The 14,121-nt window shown below is 42.7% G+C and overlaps 1 protein-coding gene across 2 annotated transcripts in view; it reads right to left on the reverse strand.

Annotated features, from left to right (window-relative positions):
- KRIT1 (KRIT1 ankyrin repeat containing) overlaps positions 1–14,121 on the reverse strand; it is a 45,698-nt gene that overhangs the window by 25,206 nt on the left and 6,371 nt on the right. For both annotated transcript variants that reach the window (XM_081971480.1, XM_081971479.1), the window contains exons 3-5: positions 7,796–7,955; positions 6,976–7,065; positions 5,580–5,709 (exon numbers count right to left, since the gene is read on the reverse strand). In XM_081971480.1, the coding sequence (XP_081827606.1) occupies positions 5,580–5,709; positions 6,976–7,065; positions 7,796–7,955 (380 nt within the window). The remainder of the gene's footprint in view (positions 1–5,579; positions 5,710–6,975; positions 7,066–7,795; positions 7,956–14,121) is intronic.

The raw sequence follows: 14,121 nt of genomic DNA on the forward strand, positions 1-14,121 counted from the left end.
AGGAATGGTAGCAGCAAGATGTAAAGAATGAATGGCAGGTTGGATATGTCAGGCTTGAATTCAGACACAACCCCATTTGGCCACTGCCCTTCTTTTTTTTAATTATTTTTTTTATTAACAAACATATAAAATACACACACACAAAACTTAGATGTACAACACATTTACACAATACAATACAAACAGGAGCTTCCTGTTCTTTTCTAGTAGCAATTATCAATCGATAGCGCTCACCTTATATTATTTCCCATTCAATTGTATTTCATTTGAGTTTCACCATTCTTAACTATCTTATTTTACTCATAACTATTATTTTTGAGTTTTGTTACATTCCTTCATTGATTCTTGTTTCTTTCCTCCATCCACCTATACCATTTATCCCATATCTGATAGAATTCTGATTCTTCTTTTCCCTGAATTTCTAAGTTAGTTTGTCCATTTCAGCACAGTCCATAACCTTTCTTATTATTTCATCTTCACTTGGAGTTAGTTTGTTTTTCCATTTCTGGGCAAAGGCAATCCTTGCCGCCGTAATTATATGTAGTATTAAATACTGGATTTCTTTTTTGTATTTCACAGACATTATTCCTAATAAAAAAATTTCAGTTTCCATTCTATTTTAACCCCCGTTATTGCCTCCAGCCAATTTTTGATCTTTTTCCAAAAAACTTTAGCCTCCTCATAGGTCCACCGTAAATGGTAATATGTTCCGTGTATCGATTCGCATTTTGGGGGAGGTATTTGTTGATATTTTAGCTAACCTTGTTGGTGCCAGGTGCCATCTATAAAACATTTTGTATTGGTTTTCCTTGTATGCAACTGAGAGTGTCATTTTTAAGTTTGTTCCCAAAATTTTTCCCATTTGTCTAATTCAATATTATATCTAAAGTTCTGCGCCCATTTTATCATTTGTTCTTTCACAATTTCCTCTTCCATTTTATACTTCAGGAGAAATTTATATATTCTCCCTATCATCTTTCTATCTGAGCTTTGAATAGTTTTATCCAATTCGTGTGGTTTTGTTTCGATGTCATATAATTTGATATCTTTATTGTATTTAGTTTTGATTTGAAGGTAAGTTAGCCAGTCAACTTTCATGTTCTGTTCTGCCAATTCTTCAATTGTTTTTAAGTTTCCCTGTCTATCAATTAAGTCTCTATATCTTAGCATTTTGTTCAAATCTATAAAATTTGGATGGGTCGTCCTTTCTGTCGGTGATAGCCAATTCAGAATTTTCACATAGTGGGTTTTTTTTTATTTTGAGCCATTTTTGCAATAACGCTCTTCTAATTAAATGATTTTGAAAGTATTTGTGCGTTTTATTTTTATCATCCCATAGGAATGTATGCCAGCCTGCTTGCAAATCATGGCCTTCCAAGGTCAAAATTCTTTTATTCTTTAGCTCTATCCAATCCTTCACCCATGTTATTGATACTGCTGATGCGTATAGCTCCCAATTTGGTAATGCTAAACCTCCCCTCTCCTTGCTGTCTTACATTGACTTTAGTTTAATCCTTGCTTTTCGTCCCTGCCAAATAAACCTAGTGGTTATTTTGTTTAATTCTTGAAAGAATTTTTTACCCGGATTAATGGGTGCGGCTTGCAACAGGAATAAAATTCTTGGTAAAATATTCATTTTAATTGTCGCTATACGTCCCATGAGTGATAGTTGAATATTTTTCCAATTTTCTAACTTTCTTTATTTGTATCACTAATTTATTATAGTTATCATCTTTAATTGTGGAATATTTTGCCGACACCCAGATCCCCAAGTATTTCACTTTCTTAGTTATTTGCATTCTGGTTGTTACTTCCAGTTCCTCTTCTTGCTTTTTTGTCATGTTCTTGGTTATCATTTTTGTTTTGTTTTTATTGATCTTTAGTCCTGCCACTTCGCCATATTCTTCTAATTTTTGAATTAATTTCAGACTGGATTCTAATGGGTCCTCTAGAACAAATACTAAGTCATCGGCATGGGCTTGGGCCTTATATTCTTCATTTTTGAGTCTTAAACCTTTTATTCCCTGGTCTTTCCGAATTTCATTTAATAAAATTTCCAAAGTCAATATAAACAGCAAAGGACTGAGGGGGCATCCCTCTCTGACTCCTTTTCTTATTTCAATCTTCTCTGTTAGTTCTCCATTCATCAGAACTTTGGCTGTCTGATTGTTATAAAATCCTTCTATCATTTTTATAAATTTTTCTCCGAATTTCATCTCATCCAATAGTGTTATTATAAATTTCCAGATTACGTTGTCAAATGCTTTTTGTGCATCAAGGAAAACCAGTACCATTTGCTTTTCTGGATGGGCCTCATAGTACTCTATTATATCTAGGATAATTCTCGTATTATTTCTAATGTGTCTGTGAGGTAAAAATCCGTTTTGGTCTGGGTGTATTCGTTCATTTAAAACCTGTTTAATTCTTCCTGCCATAATTGCTGCAAATATTTTATAATTGGAGTTTAGTAATGAAATTGGCCTGGCCACTGCCCTTCTATTCAACCATACGACATCCTGTCTATCCAATCTCTCTTTCCTTTTACTTTCCCAAATGGGACAGGGGAGCTTGTTGGATAGGTTGCATTTGACTTTAAAGGTGGCATTATGCAGTTCCACCAGCTAGGTGTAAGGACAGGCAGGCTGGCATAACACCCATGAAGAAAGAAAAGCATGAAAAACACTGACACCTCACTGCATTTGCTCTCTGAGACCTCTCCAGAGTGTTTTCTATTGGGGGAGGAGGGGGCGCTAAAAATTATAATTATCAAAATCTTCTGAGTTTCACTCAGATGAATTATGACTTAATCAGAAAGATTCAGCTGAATTTCAGTCCCATAATTTTTATTTCATACAGGTACATGTTTCCCCAAAAATAAGACAGGGTCTTATTTTCTTTTTTCTCACAAAATATGGCTTGGGCCTTATTATGAGGGGATGGTTTATTGTTTTGGGGTTGCCGGGTGACTGCTCTCTTGCGAGCGGGCTCCCAAAGAGCCGGGCACAGCCTGATGGGCGAATGGCTGTGTTGCGCTGTTGTAGCAGCGCAACACAACAGTCATGAAGCGACCACGCTCACGAGCAGCCACCCAGCAAACCCCCTTTTCAGCCGGGCCCAGCACCATTCAATGACCTAGGAGTATTGTCAAACTGCATGAGCGCCTGTTCACTGCCGCTCGGCTCCCACAGCTTGGCGCCTTCAAAATGCCAGTGAATGGTGCTCTACATGGCTGGAGAGGGGAATTGTGTGAGCAGCTGTTCTGTTTTCGCTCACGTGCCTCCCAGCCTTACGATGCTCTGGCCCAGCTCTCCCTGCAGAGCCAGGGCACCTCCAATGCCGCCACCACCGCCATCCCAGCATGGCTTTTTCGGCAGCTTCCAAACTGAGTCTTTCAGCAGTGGCCACTCCCTGCGTACGCTCTATGGTTGTGGGCCAGCTGCCGGCAGAGCGTACAACCATAGAGCGTATGCCCAGAGTGGCCACTGTTGGAAGACTCGGTTTGGAAGCTGCCAAAAAAGCAATGCTGGGATGGCGGTGGAAGCGGCAATGGAAGCGGCGGTGGCAGCGGAGGTGCCCTGGCTCTACAGGCAGAGCTAGGCCAGGGCATCCTGAGGCTGGCAGGTGCGCGAGCGGAAGCGGAAAAGTTGCTCGTGCAACCCCCCCTCCAGCCGTGCAGAGCACCATTCACTGGCATTTCAAAGGCGGCAAGGGAGCTGGGTGGTGGCAAACAGGTGCTCACGCAGCTTGGCGATACCACTAGGTCAATGAATGGCGCTGTGCCCGGCTGGAAGAGGGGTTTGCTGGGCAGCTGCTCGTGAGTGTGGTCGCTTCATGGCTGTTGTGTTGCGCTGCTGCGACAGCGCAGCACAGCCATTCGCCCATGAGGCTGTGCCCGGCTCTTTGGGAGCCTGCTCGCAACAGAGCAGCCACCCGGCAACCCCCTCTTCAGCTGGGCACAGCGCTGCTCACCAACCTAGCGGTATCCAGAAGGCACCGAACAACGCAATCACATTTGCCTCTTCCCACCGGTTCTCGCGGCTTGGCACCTTCGGGACACCACTAGGTTGGTGAGCGGCACTCTGCCTGGCCGGATGTGCAGGGTTGTCCAGGGGGCTTATTTGCGGGAGAGGGCTTATATTTTTGCCCACCAGAAAAATGTGGCATCGCCTTATTATCAGGACATGTCATATTTTGGGGGAAACACGGTAGTTCTTGACTTATGACCACAACTGAGTCCAAAATTTATCTTGTTAAGTGCAACATTTGTTAAATAAGTTTTGCCATAGTTTTTATAACTTTTCTTGCCACAGTTGTTAAGTGAATCAGTGCAGTTGGTAAGTTAGTAACCTGGTTATTAAGTGAACCTAGCTTCCCCATTGATTTTGCTTGTCAGAAGGGTGCAAAAGGTGATCACATGATGTCGGGGTGCAACAACGGACATAAATATAAACCATTTGCTAAGCACATGATCATGCTGCAAAGGCAGTAACCAGTGGTGCTATTCAGCCAGTTCTATCCGGTTCAGGTGAACCAGTAGCGGTGGTTGGTACCGTGTTTCCCCGAAAATATGACATGTCCTCATAATACAGCCATGCCACATTCTTCTGGTGGGCAAAAGCCTCCCCCCCGCATATACGCCCCCTGGACAATCCCCCAGCTCCGGCCAGGCAGAGCGTCATTCACTAACCTAGCAGTATCCTGAAGGTGCCAAGCAGCAGGAACCTGGAGGGAGGCAAAGATGATTGTGTTGCTTGGCGCCTTCGGGATACCGCTAGGTTGGTGAGCAGCGCTGTACCAGCTGAAGAGGGGGGTTGCCGGGCGACTGCTCTCTTGCGAGCGGGCTCCCAAAGAGCCGGGCACAGCCTCATGGGGGAATGGCTATGTTGCATTGTCGTTGCAGCGCAACACAACAGCTATGAAGCAACCACGCTCACGAGCAGCCACCCGACAAACCCCATTTTCAGCGAATAGGTGCTCATGCAGCTTGGCGATACCCCTAGGTCAGTGAATGGAGCTATGCCCGGCTGCAAAGGGGGTTTGTCAGGTGGCTGCTCGTGAGCGTGGTCGCTTCATGACTGTTGTTTTGCGCTGATGTGACAGCGCAACACAGCCATTCGCCCATTAGGCTGTGCCCAGCTCTTTGGGAGTCCGTTCGTAAGAGAGCCGCCCGGCAACCCCAAAACAATAAACCCTCCCCCGATAATAAAGCCCAAGCCATATTTTGTAGGTAAAAAGAAAATAAGGCCCTGTTGTATTTTCGTGGAAACATGGTAGGCTCCGCCCACCCACCTGGACGTCATCACAACCCATTTTTGATGCTCGCATTTGTTGATTTCACCCCACGTGGAAACTATGAAAAACGGTCATAACCACATTTTTCAGTGCTGTTGTAACTTTGAAAAGTCATTAAATAAACTGTTGTAAGATGAGGACTACCAACTTGATACAAAATGCATTTCTCCATTCCATGCACCAGGCAGTATGTATATCACAAAAGTTAATTACTGAGAGAGTAATTTTCCTACAGACACAATTTTAAAATAAAAATAAAAACAAAAATTTAAAAAAACATTTCTTACTTATCTAAGAAAAGTAACATTCTAGCTGTAATTGTAGCAAAATGAGAACTGGATTCACTGCAGACTCTCATGATGTCTTGTAAACAGTAGAAAACTGGGCATCCAGGACTGTAAACATACTTTGTATTATCTATAAAGAAAAGAATTTTTAAAAAGGTAAAAACACATTTTAGTCTTTTTTTTTACATTTTACATTTATACTCTTATTCATATAGGTATATTTTTCAACATACCTCTCTTAGACTGTACAGAGATACTTTTGCTGCCGTATTTTTTCCCCTTACATAGGCCATATAATTTGCTATCACAATCCTTCAGACATCACTTTAAGCAAGAATGGATTCTTGGCTGCTCCCCCTTTTTTTCTGTCAGTGTAAATGTCTAAACAAAACTGTAATAAGCTAAAGAAAAAAATGTGACTTATGGCTCTAAGATATTAGTACAGATAGATATTAGTAAATAGCCAAAGTTCCTAGTTTAAGAATAATGATAAATCAATCATCTTAAGAAAGATGAATATCCAATGAACGATAATTGATAGTGAACTTATTATAGCCCTAGGATAAACTGGTGAAGTGATAAACTGGTAAAGTAAAAATACTATAATTTAAGAAATTAAAAGAAAGCATCTTTGTTTTAAAACACAAAATCTATCTTTGGAACTTGGAGTAATGTCATTTCAAAGGCCAATAAGCTTTTTCAGTCTGACATCCAAGAAACTTCTTGAATGAAAAACGAAACACTTTCAAAGGCGAAAAATCAAGAAAGTCCAGTTGCATTTTGGAAAATCATCTTTGGTATAACTATAGCCTGGATGATTGAGAATCTCCATAGTCAATTTGAAATAATGTTAGTGAAACAATGTTTTACTAACATCACTGTTAGTTACACTGTTAATTACATCACTGACCGCTTTTAAAGACTAGCTACTAAAGCCACCAAGCAGTAGACACAATAGAAAAAATAGGAAATCCTTAGATATGCAGAAAAAAATGTGTGCAGAAGAATCATTTGTAGTATCTTTCTACATAATGGGAACTACTGGCGTATAGCTTTCTTCTTCATTGCTGATTTCACAAAAAGATCCTAATGAGATCATTGACAGATAACCAATAAAGAATAAAGACTGAGACATAAATGTGTTTTCATAAACACCATAAAATGCACATTTATGCAAAACAAAGTAATGGGGTTAGTTAAATAAGCAGCATAATTATTAATGATCCACCCATATCACATAATCATAAACAACCAGCCACATAAAAAACAACAAATAAAAAACAACATCAGCCACATCCAAACTAATAGAGGGAGACTTCTTTAAAAAAAACAGAAGCAGTACATTTTTTAACTTTTGATTAACACCTGTACTTTTAAAATGCACTTTTTATCTTACCTTTGACAACTGTTGGTACAACGAAAAGAGATGCATCCTTCCCTGTGTCCTCCCCAAGAGGAAATGTCTTCATTAGCAGAACTCTTTTACCTTCATATAATAAGAAAATCTTTGTCAATTAAATAATTGAAATAGTATTTTTCTATATTTCCACATATAAAAAATACCGAAAACTAGACTGACAGCCTGGGGATATAAAATTTAAGAATGATTCTTGAAAAACCTTCAGATTTGGAAGTAACAGTGGATATAAAAATGTTTGTGAATTCAAAGGGCTGTCATGAGCACAGATGATTCTTAACTATTTTACTAAGTATGCCAGTGTCCCACACCTTACAAAAGATTGCCTTTAATGCTATTTGAAAGCTTTAATTAATTTTAAAAATACATCCATTTATGTGATTCTAGGAATAAGATGCAAAGCGCATATAAACTACTTATAATTTCCAGACTCAGTAGAAATTATTGGTTTTAACATGAACCTACTGTAAGTTATATAAATATATAAGCTTCTTTTATGTATCTTTCTGACCATATATCAATTTTTTAGGACTTACTCAAAGCATCAGAGACTAGATTGGAAGAGACAAGAGAAAGGGTATTTAAAAGCAAGAGAACTTTCCATGTTTTTAGATAGGTAAAATAATCCTATACTGCAAAAAGAAGTGCATCTTTTCAGAGAATTAGAACAAAATTTTAGTTGGGTTGAATGCTACTAAGCATGAGGCAGTATTATTAATTGATGGGATTAGAGTTTGGAAATGTTCTTTTATGGCTGGATATAGGAAAACACAGAATGCAAGCATTAAATCATCATTACCTTTAATCCCTTGGTTTCCTGGTGAAATTGGTTTGGTGGTTTCTAGTATATAGTCCAAGATGCTTTGGGTTATATCACTGCCTTCCTGGATCTTAGTTTCTAATAACATTTTCCTTCTCTTTTTCTTATGTCCTTCAATGGGAACCTCAAGTAACAAAATCTTGCAATGATAAAATTAAATATTATTGAAACACGAAAGATTCATATTTATTTAAAATCTAACACCTATATCTAACTTTTGGGATGATAGAATCTAATCTTTCCCAACCCAAAAGTCTCCTATGGAAATTATAACTCACAAAATTTAAAACTAACAATGCTAGAATGAGACACACTTTCCTGCATGTAAAGTAAATGCAAAAAAACTTGTATAAGAAGCAGAAATTATCAACAAAAATATGTAAACTTCATAAAAGAAGTAACTAAATACTATGTCAGGAAATTTCTGAAAATATTCCAAAAGTATTGCATTGTGTTTACGAGCAAGACTTTTTTCTAAATCAAGTATAGATTGCTTTTTGCTATGAATCTTTTTTAAAATATTACATTTTCTTTTGTATTTTTAATTTGTCAAAATACATTTCAACAGAACTTTTGTCACTATTATTTGTTTCAGTCAGTTCTGATAATTAATCATGGAGTTGCTTTAAATCCAATATTTTAAAAATTAATGGTTGAAATTACTTCACTATCACAATTAACATGGTTTTAAATTTATTAAAGAACTATATAATAAAGAAAAAAGAAAGAGGAACAGCAATAGCACTTAGACTTATATACTGCTCCACAGTGCTTTACAGAATTCTCTACAAAGTTTACAAATGTCAGCATATTGTCTTCAACAATCTAGGTATTCATTTTACCAACTATGGAAGGATGGAAGACTCAGCCCTATAAGGTCGAGCTCCAAGCTGTGGGCAGAGTTAGCCTGCAAAACTGCATTTTAATCACTGCTCCACCAGAGATGTTATAAATATTCACCAAAAATAAATATAAATAAATGCAAAAGCTAATACTGAAACAAAATATGAAACAAAGCAAATGCACAATGCTAATTTTAAAGCATTTGTTTCATATCCTATTACCTTTATAAGGAACAACTACATACTTTAGATTCAATGTTATCTTCATAAGCCCACATCTGTGGTATCACCTACCATTATGATTGAACAATTACAATTTATATAATTATATAATCATTTCTAATTTATGAAAGGATGGCTTACACAGGCAAAAATGTTTAGAATAGAAATGATACTCTTGGAAAAGAAATCATTCTACAACCTCAAAATATTTTGAATTTTTTATCTGCATTATGAAACTGGGTGTTGGTTCCTACCTGATACGCCCTTTCTCAGGACGGTGGAAACATCATCCAGGCATGGGTATGACTCCGTCAGGATCCAATAGGACTGGGTCTACAAGTATTAAAGACACGTCCACGAGGCTACTCCCCAGAAATAGATGAAGGAATGACTTGTAGACCGCTGTGTAAGCAATCTGAAACGATATATAATATCTCTCCCAAAGGAACACAGTAGAAAGGAAATATACACAGTAGGAAGGAAAGGTAGTAAGTCCAAGGAACAGGGTGGGGCTGGATGATGTCTCCGCCGTCCTGAGAAAGGGCATATCAAGTAGGAACCAACGCCCATTCTCCAAGTAGGTGTAGACATCATCCAGGCATGGGACATACCAAAGCCCAATAGTCCCATCGGGAGGGAACTAAACAGATTAGAGATTTAAGTGGCAACCACACGCTGCAGCACGCGCCGTCCGAATGAAGCATCAGCTGAGGCGTATCTATCCAACTTGTAGTGACAGATGAATGGAGAAATTGAAGTCCATGTAGCCGCTCAGCAAATGTCCTCTAGCGAAGCTTGAGTCGACCAGGCTGCAGATGTGGTGGCCGCACTGCGTGTGGAGTGTGCCATGATATGAGGTGGAACAGGCAGAGAGAGAGCAGAATATGCCCTGGAAATAGCTGCCCTTACCCAACGACTGATGTCCAAAGAAGAGGCCTTGGATCCTTTCTTATTTCCAGGCTGGAATTTGACGAAAAGAGCCTCAGATCGCTTGAAAGAATCAGTTGACTTAACACAAATGCGTAAAGCACGACATACATCAAGGTAATGCCACTTATGTTCCAGCTCGTGAGATGGCCGAGGGCAGAAGTCTGGAAGCACCGATTCCAGGGTTCTATGGAATACAGAATTTACCTTAGGCACAAAGGTCAGATCAAGCTGAAGGACTACCCTGTCCGGATGAAAGATGCATAAATCTTGCCTGGTGGACAAGGCTGCCAACTCTAAAACTCGCCTCGCCGAGATAATGGCTACAAGAAAAACCACTTTTAATGTTAAAACATTCAAGGACACAGAATGCAAAGGCTCAAATGGAGACTGAGTTAATGATTCTAGGACTTTGGAGACATCCCAGGTAGGGAATCTGTGTATTGTCGGTGGCTTGATGTTTATGGCCCCTCTCAGGAAACGCCGAATCAGAGGATCATGAGAGAGAGACTGGGCCACAATCTGGCAGCGAAGAGTATTCAGTGAAAGACCTAGGTCCAGCCCCCGTTGCAGAAATTGGAGAATATGGGGAACAGATGCCTCGAGGGGAAAAAAGCCCTTTGATTGGCACCAGACAGAGAATTGAGTCCATAAATGTGGTTAGTGGAAGGACGCCTGGAGGCTTGAATTGTTCGGATGATCTCCGCCGAGAGGTTCACAGACCTTAGAGCTTCCCACTCAACCACCAAGCAGTGAGGCACAACCATGGAAGATCTGGATGTTGGCATGCCCCTTGAAGGAGCAGTGAGGGGAATTGGGACAGTTGCCACGGAGGGGCTACTGAGAGATTCATGAGGTCGGCAAACCAGGGTCTGCGGGCCCACGAAGGGGCGATCAAGATTAGTTCTGCCTTTTCCACCAGGAGCTTTCAGACCACCCTCTGAATGAGTAGAGTAGGTGGAAAGGCATGCAGAAGGCCCGGAGGCCACTCGTTCCTCAGAGCATCCACTCCCTCTGCTCCGGAGTTGCAAAGCGAGTGAAGAACCTTGGTAACTGAGTGTTGTCCTGAGAGGCAAAGAGATATGTCAACTGCTGGAAGACGCACCGATGTAAGTTCCACTCTGCTGGATCTATGTGCATGCAGTTGAGTTGGTCTGCCTGTGTGTTTTGGATGCCCAATATGTGTTCGGCCCGGAGTGACAACAGGTGGGTTTCTGCCCAAGATATTAGATAGAAAGACAGAGTCATCAGATGCCGGGATTTTGTCCCGCCCTGTCAGTTTATGTGGTGGTATTGTCCATAAGGACGATCATGTGCGCATTGGTCACGAGAGATTTGAATCGGAGCAGGGCAAGAAATACCGCTTTCAGCTCCAACCAGTTGATACTGTTTTCTGGTCGTAGCGTGACTAAAGCCCTCGGGCGTGTGAGACAGGATGTGAGCTCCCCAACCTTGCAGACTTGCGTCTGTTGTTAGTGTGATGTATAGGGATTCGTGAAATAGAGAGCCCAGTGTCACTGCAGGGGAGAGCCACCAGTGTAGGGATCTTCTTACCTCCGAGGTCAGGCGAATTCTGTGAGTAGAGCAACTGCAGTTTGCCTTCTGGTACAGGAGTAGCAGCCATTGAAGCTGGCGACTGTGGAACCTGGCCCACGGCACGATGTGGAAAGCAGACACCATCTTGCCCAGAAGTTGAGATAGTTGAATGAGTGGAACCGCCTGCTGGTCACGGATGGATGAGACCAGGTCACGAATGCTCACCTGTCTCTCTGGGGATAAAAATACCTGTTCCAGAGAAGTGTCTATTAACGCCCCGAGATGTGTGAGACAGGTCATGGCTGCAGATGACTCTTCTTCGAGTTGACCAGAAAGCCGTGGTCTGCTAGGGTCTGGAGGGTGAGTTGGACGTCCCGGAGAGCCTGATGTGATGACCTGGATAGTAACAAAATATCATCAAGATAACAGAGAATTATAACCGGCAGAGATCTGAGATGGGCCACCAGAGCAGCTAAAATCTTAGTAAAAAAACCTTGGGGCCGACGATAGGCCAAATGGAAGTGCCTGGTACTGAAAGTGATTCCCATTATAAGAAAACCGGAGGAATTTCCTGTGATCCGGAAGAATGGGGATATGGAGGTATGCCTCTGTGAGATGGGAATAAAACCCCTGCCCTTGTTGCTCAAAGGGGACCTCCTCAATGGAGTGAATTTGGAGGAGATGACTGATAGCTAGTTCAGCCAGATGTCTTTTGGAAATGTCCCTGGAGACGAGACAAGGTACGAAAGTCTGCGGGGGGCTGGAAAGAAATTCCAGGGCTAGGCCAAAATGGACAGTACGCCTAATCCAGGAGTCACTGGTGATGTCATCCCAGTGATCAGCAAAGGAGAACAGGCAGCCCCCAATAGGGATATCATCCAGAATTTCACTTCTGCTTACAAAAGGTACAGTTCGAACCGCCCTTGAAGGGCTTTCTATAGGAGAATCTCTGGGAGTTCTGGTTGGACCTGTCCTGGAACTGATTTATTATTCATGCTTCTAGATGGCCTTGTCGCGGGGAAGCCTGGTGTTGAGGACGGGGGTAGGCAAATCCCCCATCCGTCCCGCGAAAGGACGACCTGTGGAAGAAGGGAAAAGGTTTAGGGTCAGACTTGAGGTTTGCAGAAGGAAGCACCTTGCGTTTGTCTTTAGACTCTACCAAGAGTGGTTCCAGAGGATGACCAAATAGCAGACCAGGTGAGAATGGTGTGGACGCCAAGCGCCACTTTGCTCTGGCCTCCGTCTGCCACTGCTTCAGCCAAAGAAGACGCCTCGTGATGGTGGAAGCCATGGACCTGGAAGAGAAACGTGCCGCATCCAGAGAAGCATCTGCTCCATTGTCACCTTGAGTTTATTAATGTCCTGGTGAGTGCGGGAATCTCCAGGAAGAATCCTGTCCTGCATCTGCTTAAGCCATCGAAGGGCAGTCCTATTGAAAAAGGAAGCAGAAGAGGTGGCCTTGACAGCCCATGCAGCGGACTGATGACCCTTTACCAGGGACTGCTCAAAGTGTTTGTCCTCAGGGCGGAGAGCGCCCTCTGGAGCATTGGTGGCCACGTTAGGCGATGACAAGGACACCACTGGAAGATCAATGGAAGGAACCTCCAAAAGTTTAGAGAGCTCTGGGCTGACATTATACAACTGTTTGTCCAGAGTAGAAGGGAGGGGCCCAGACTCTGGAGAGCCCCACTGGTTTTGAATCACCTCTAGAAACAGTTTCGGGGAGGGAACAATGTCCTTTTCGACGGGAGGATGTGAGAAAAGGGGGTCTGTGCTATCTGATTTGTCTGCTTCCGTGGAGGTGGAATGTTTCGAAGCCGGAATACCAGAGACCTTCTTGGCTTTAAGTAAGATGGAATGAAACATGGCAGGCTTCAACAGGCCCAATAAGGCAGAGGGAGCAGGGGTCAAGTCCTCATCCTCTGACAGGTCAGGATCACAAGTGGCCTGCTCCTCAGAGTCCACAGCAGAAGGCTGAGAGACGCCTGCAGTAGAAGCCCCCTGGGCCTGGGAAGAGCACCCCCTCTTAGATTTGTTAGAAGAGGAACCATGAGGAGTGGATGATGCAGGGGCCCGATGTTGAAGGCCTGTAGAAATGCCCCGCTGAATGGCAGCTGCTATGATGTCAGCCATATTATCGGGGTTGAAGGTGACAGTCCTGGGCACAGAGGAACCCACATATGTCTGGGGGAGGCTGCCATCCCCCTCAGAATCAGATTCCCCTTGAAACTCATCCTCTGGGTGTAAGGGAGAAGCCGGGGGAAAGCATCCCCATCGGTGTCAGTGGAGAGGTCCTCCATAGGTTTGAAATTAGAAGAAATAGAAGCTCTAGGAATGGGATTAGGAGCAGAATGATTGGTCTTGGAAGTGGCCTTCCGAGGAGCAGGATCGCAGGCCTTCTCAGTAGTTGCACTGGATTTAGTGGTCTCTCGGGCCTCCTGAGGAGTGGCAGGCCTAGGGGCCTTAGCTGGCTTGGGAGCAGAATGCTTGGAATAGGGTCTCTTTTTGCTCCTAGGTTCAGCTGGGGCTGGAGCAGGAGGGGCAACTGGACTGGGGGAATCCTCCCCCTGGGGAACCGAGGCCTCGTTGATCGCCATTACTCACTGTTACTTGAAACTTTGAGGAAGGCTTCCCGCCCAAACAAAATAGCTACCACTGATTTCGCACCCAAATTAACTGCCATCTGGGTAAACAGGGCCCTGAGGAAGGGCTGAGATGGCGAGCTGACAAAGCATCTTATTGCCTGGCAATTAACAGCCCACTGAATGTTCCGAGGCC

The sequence above is a fragment of the Natrix helvetica genome, assembly GCF_964273705.1.
Source record: "Natrix helvetica genome assembly, chromosome: Z".
Lineage (NCBI taxonomy): Eukaryota > Metazoa > Chordata > Lepidosauria > Squamata > Natricidae > Natrix > Natrix helvetica.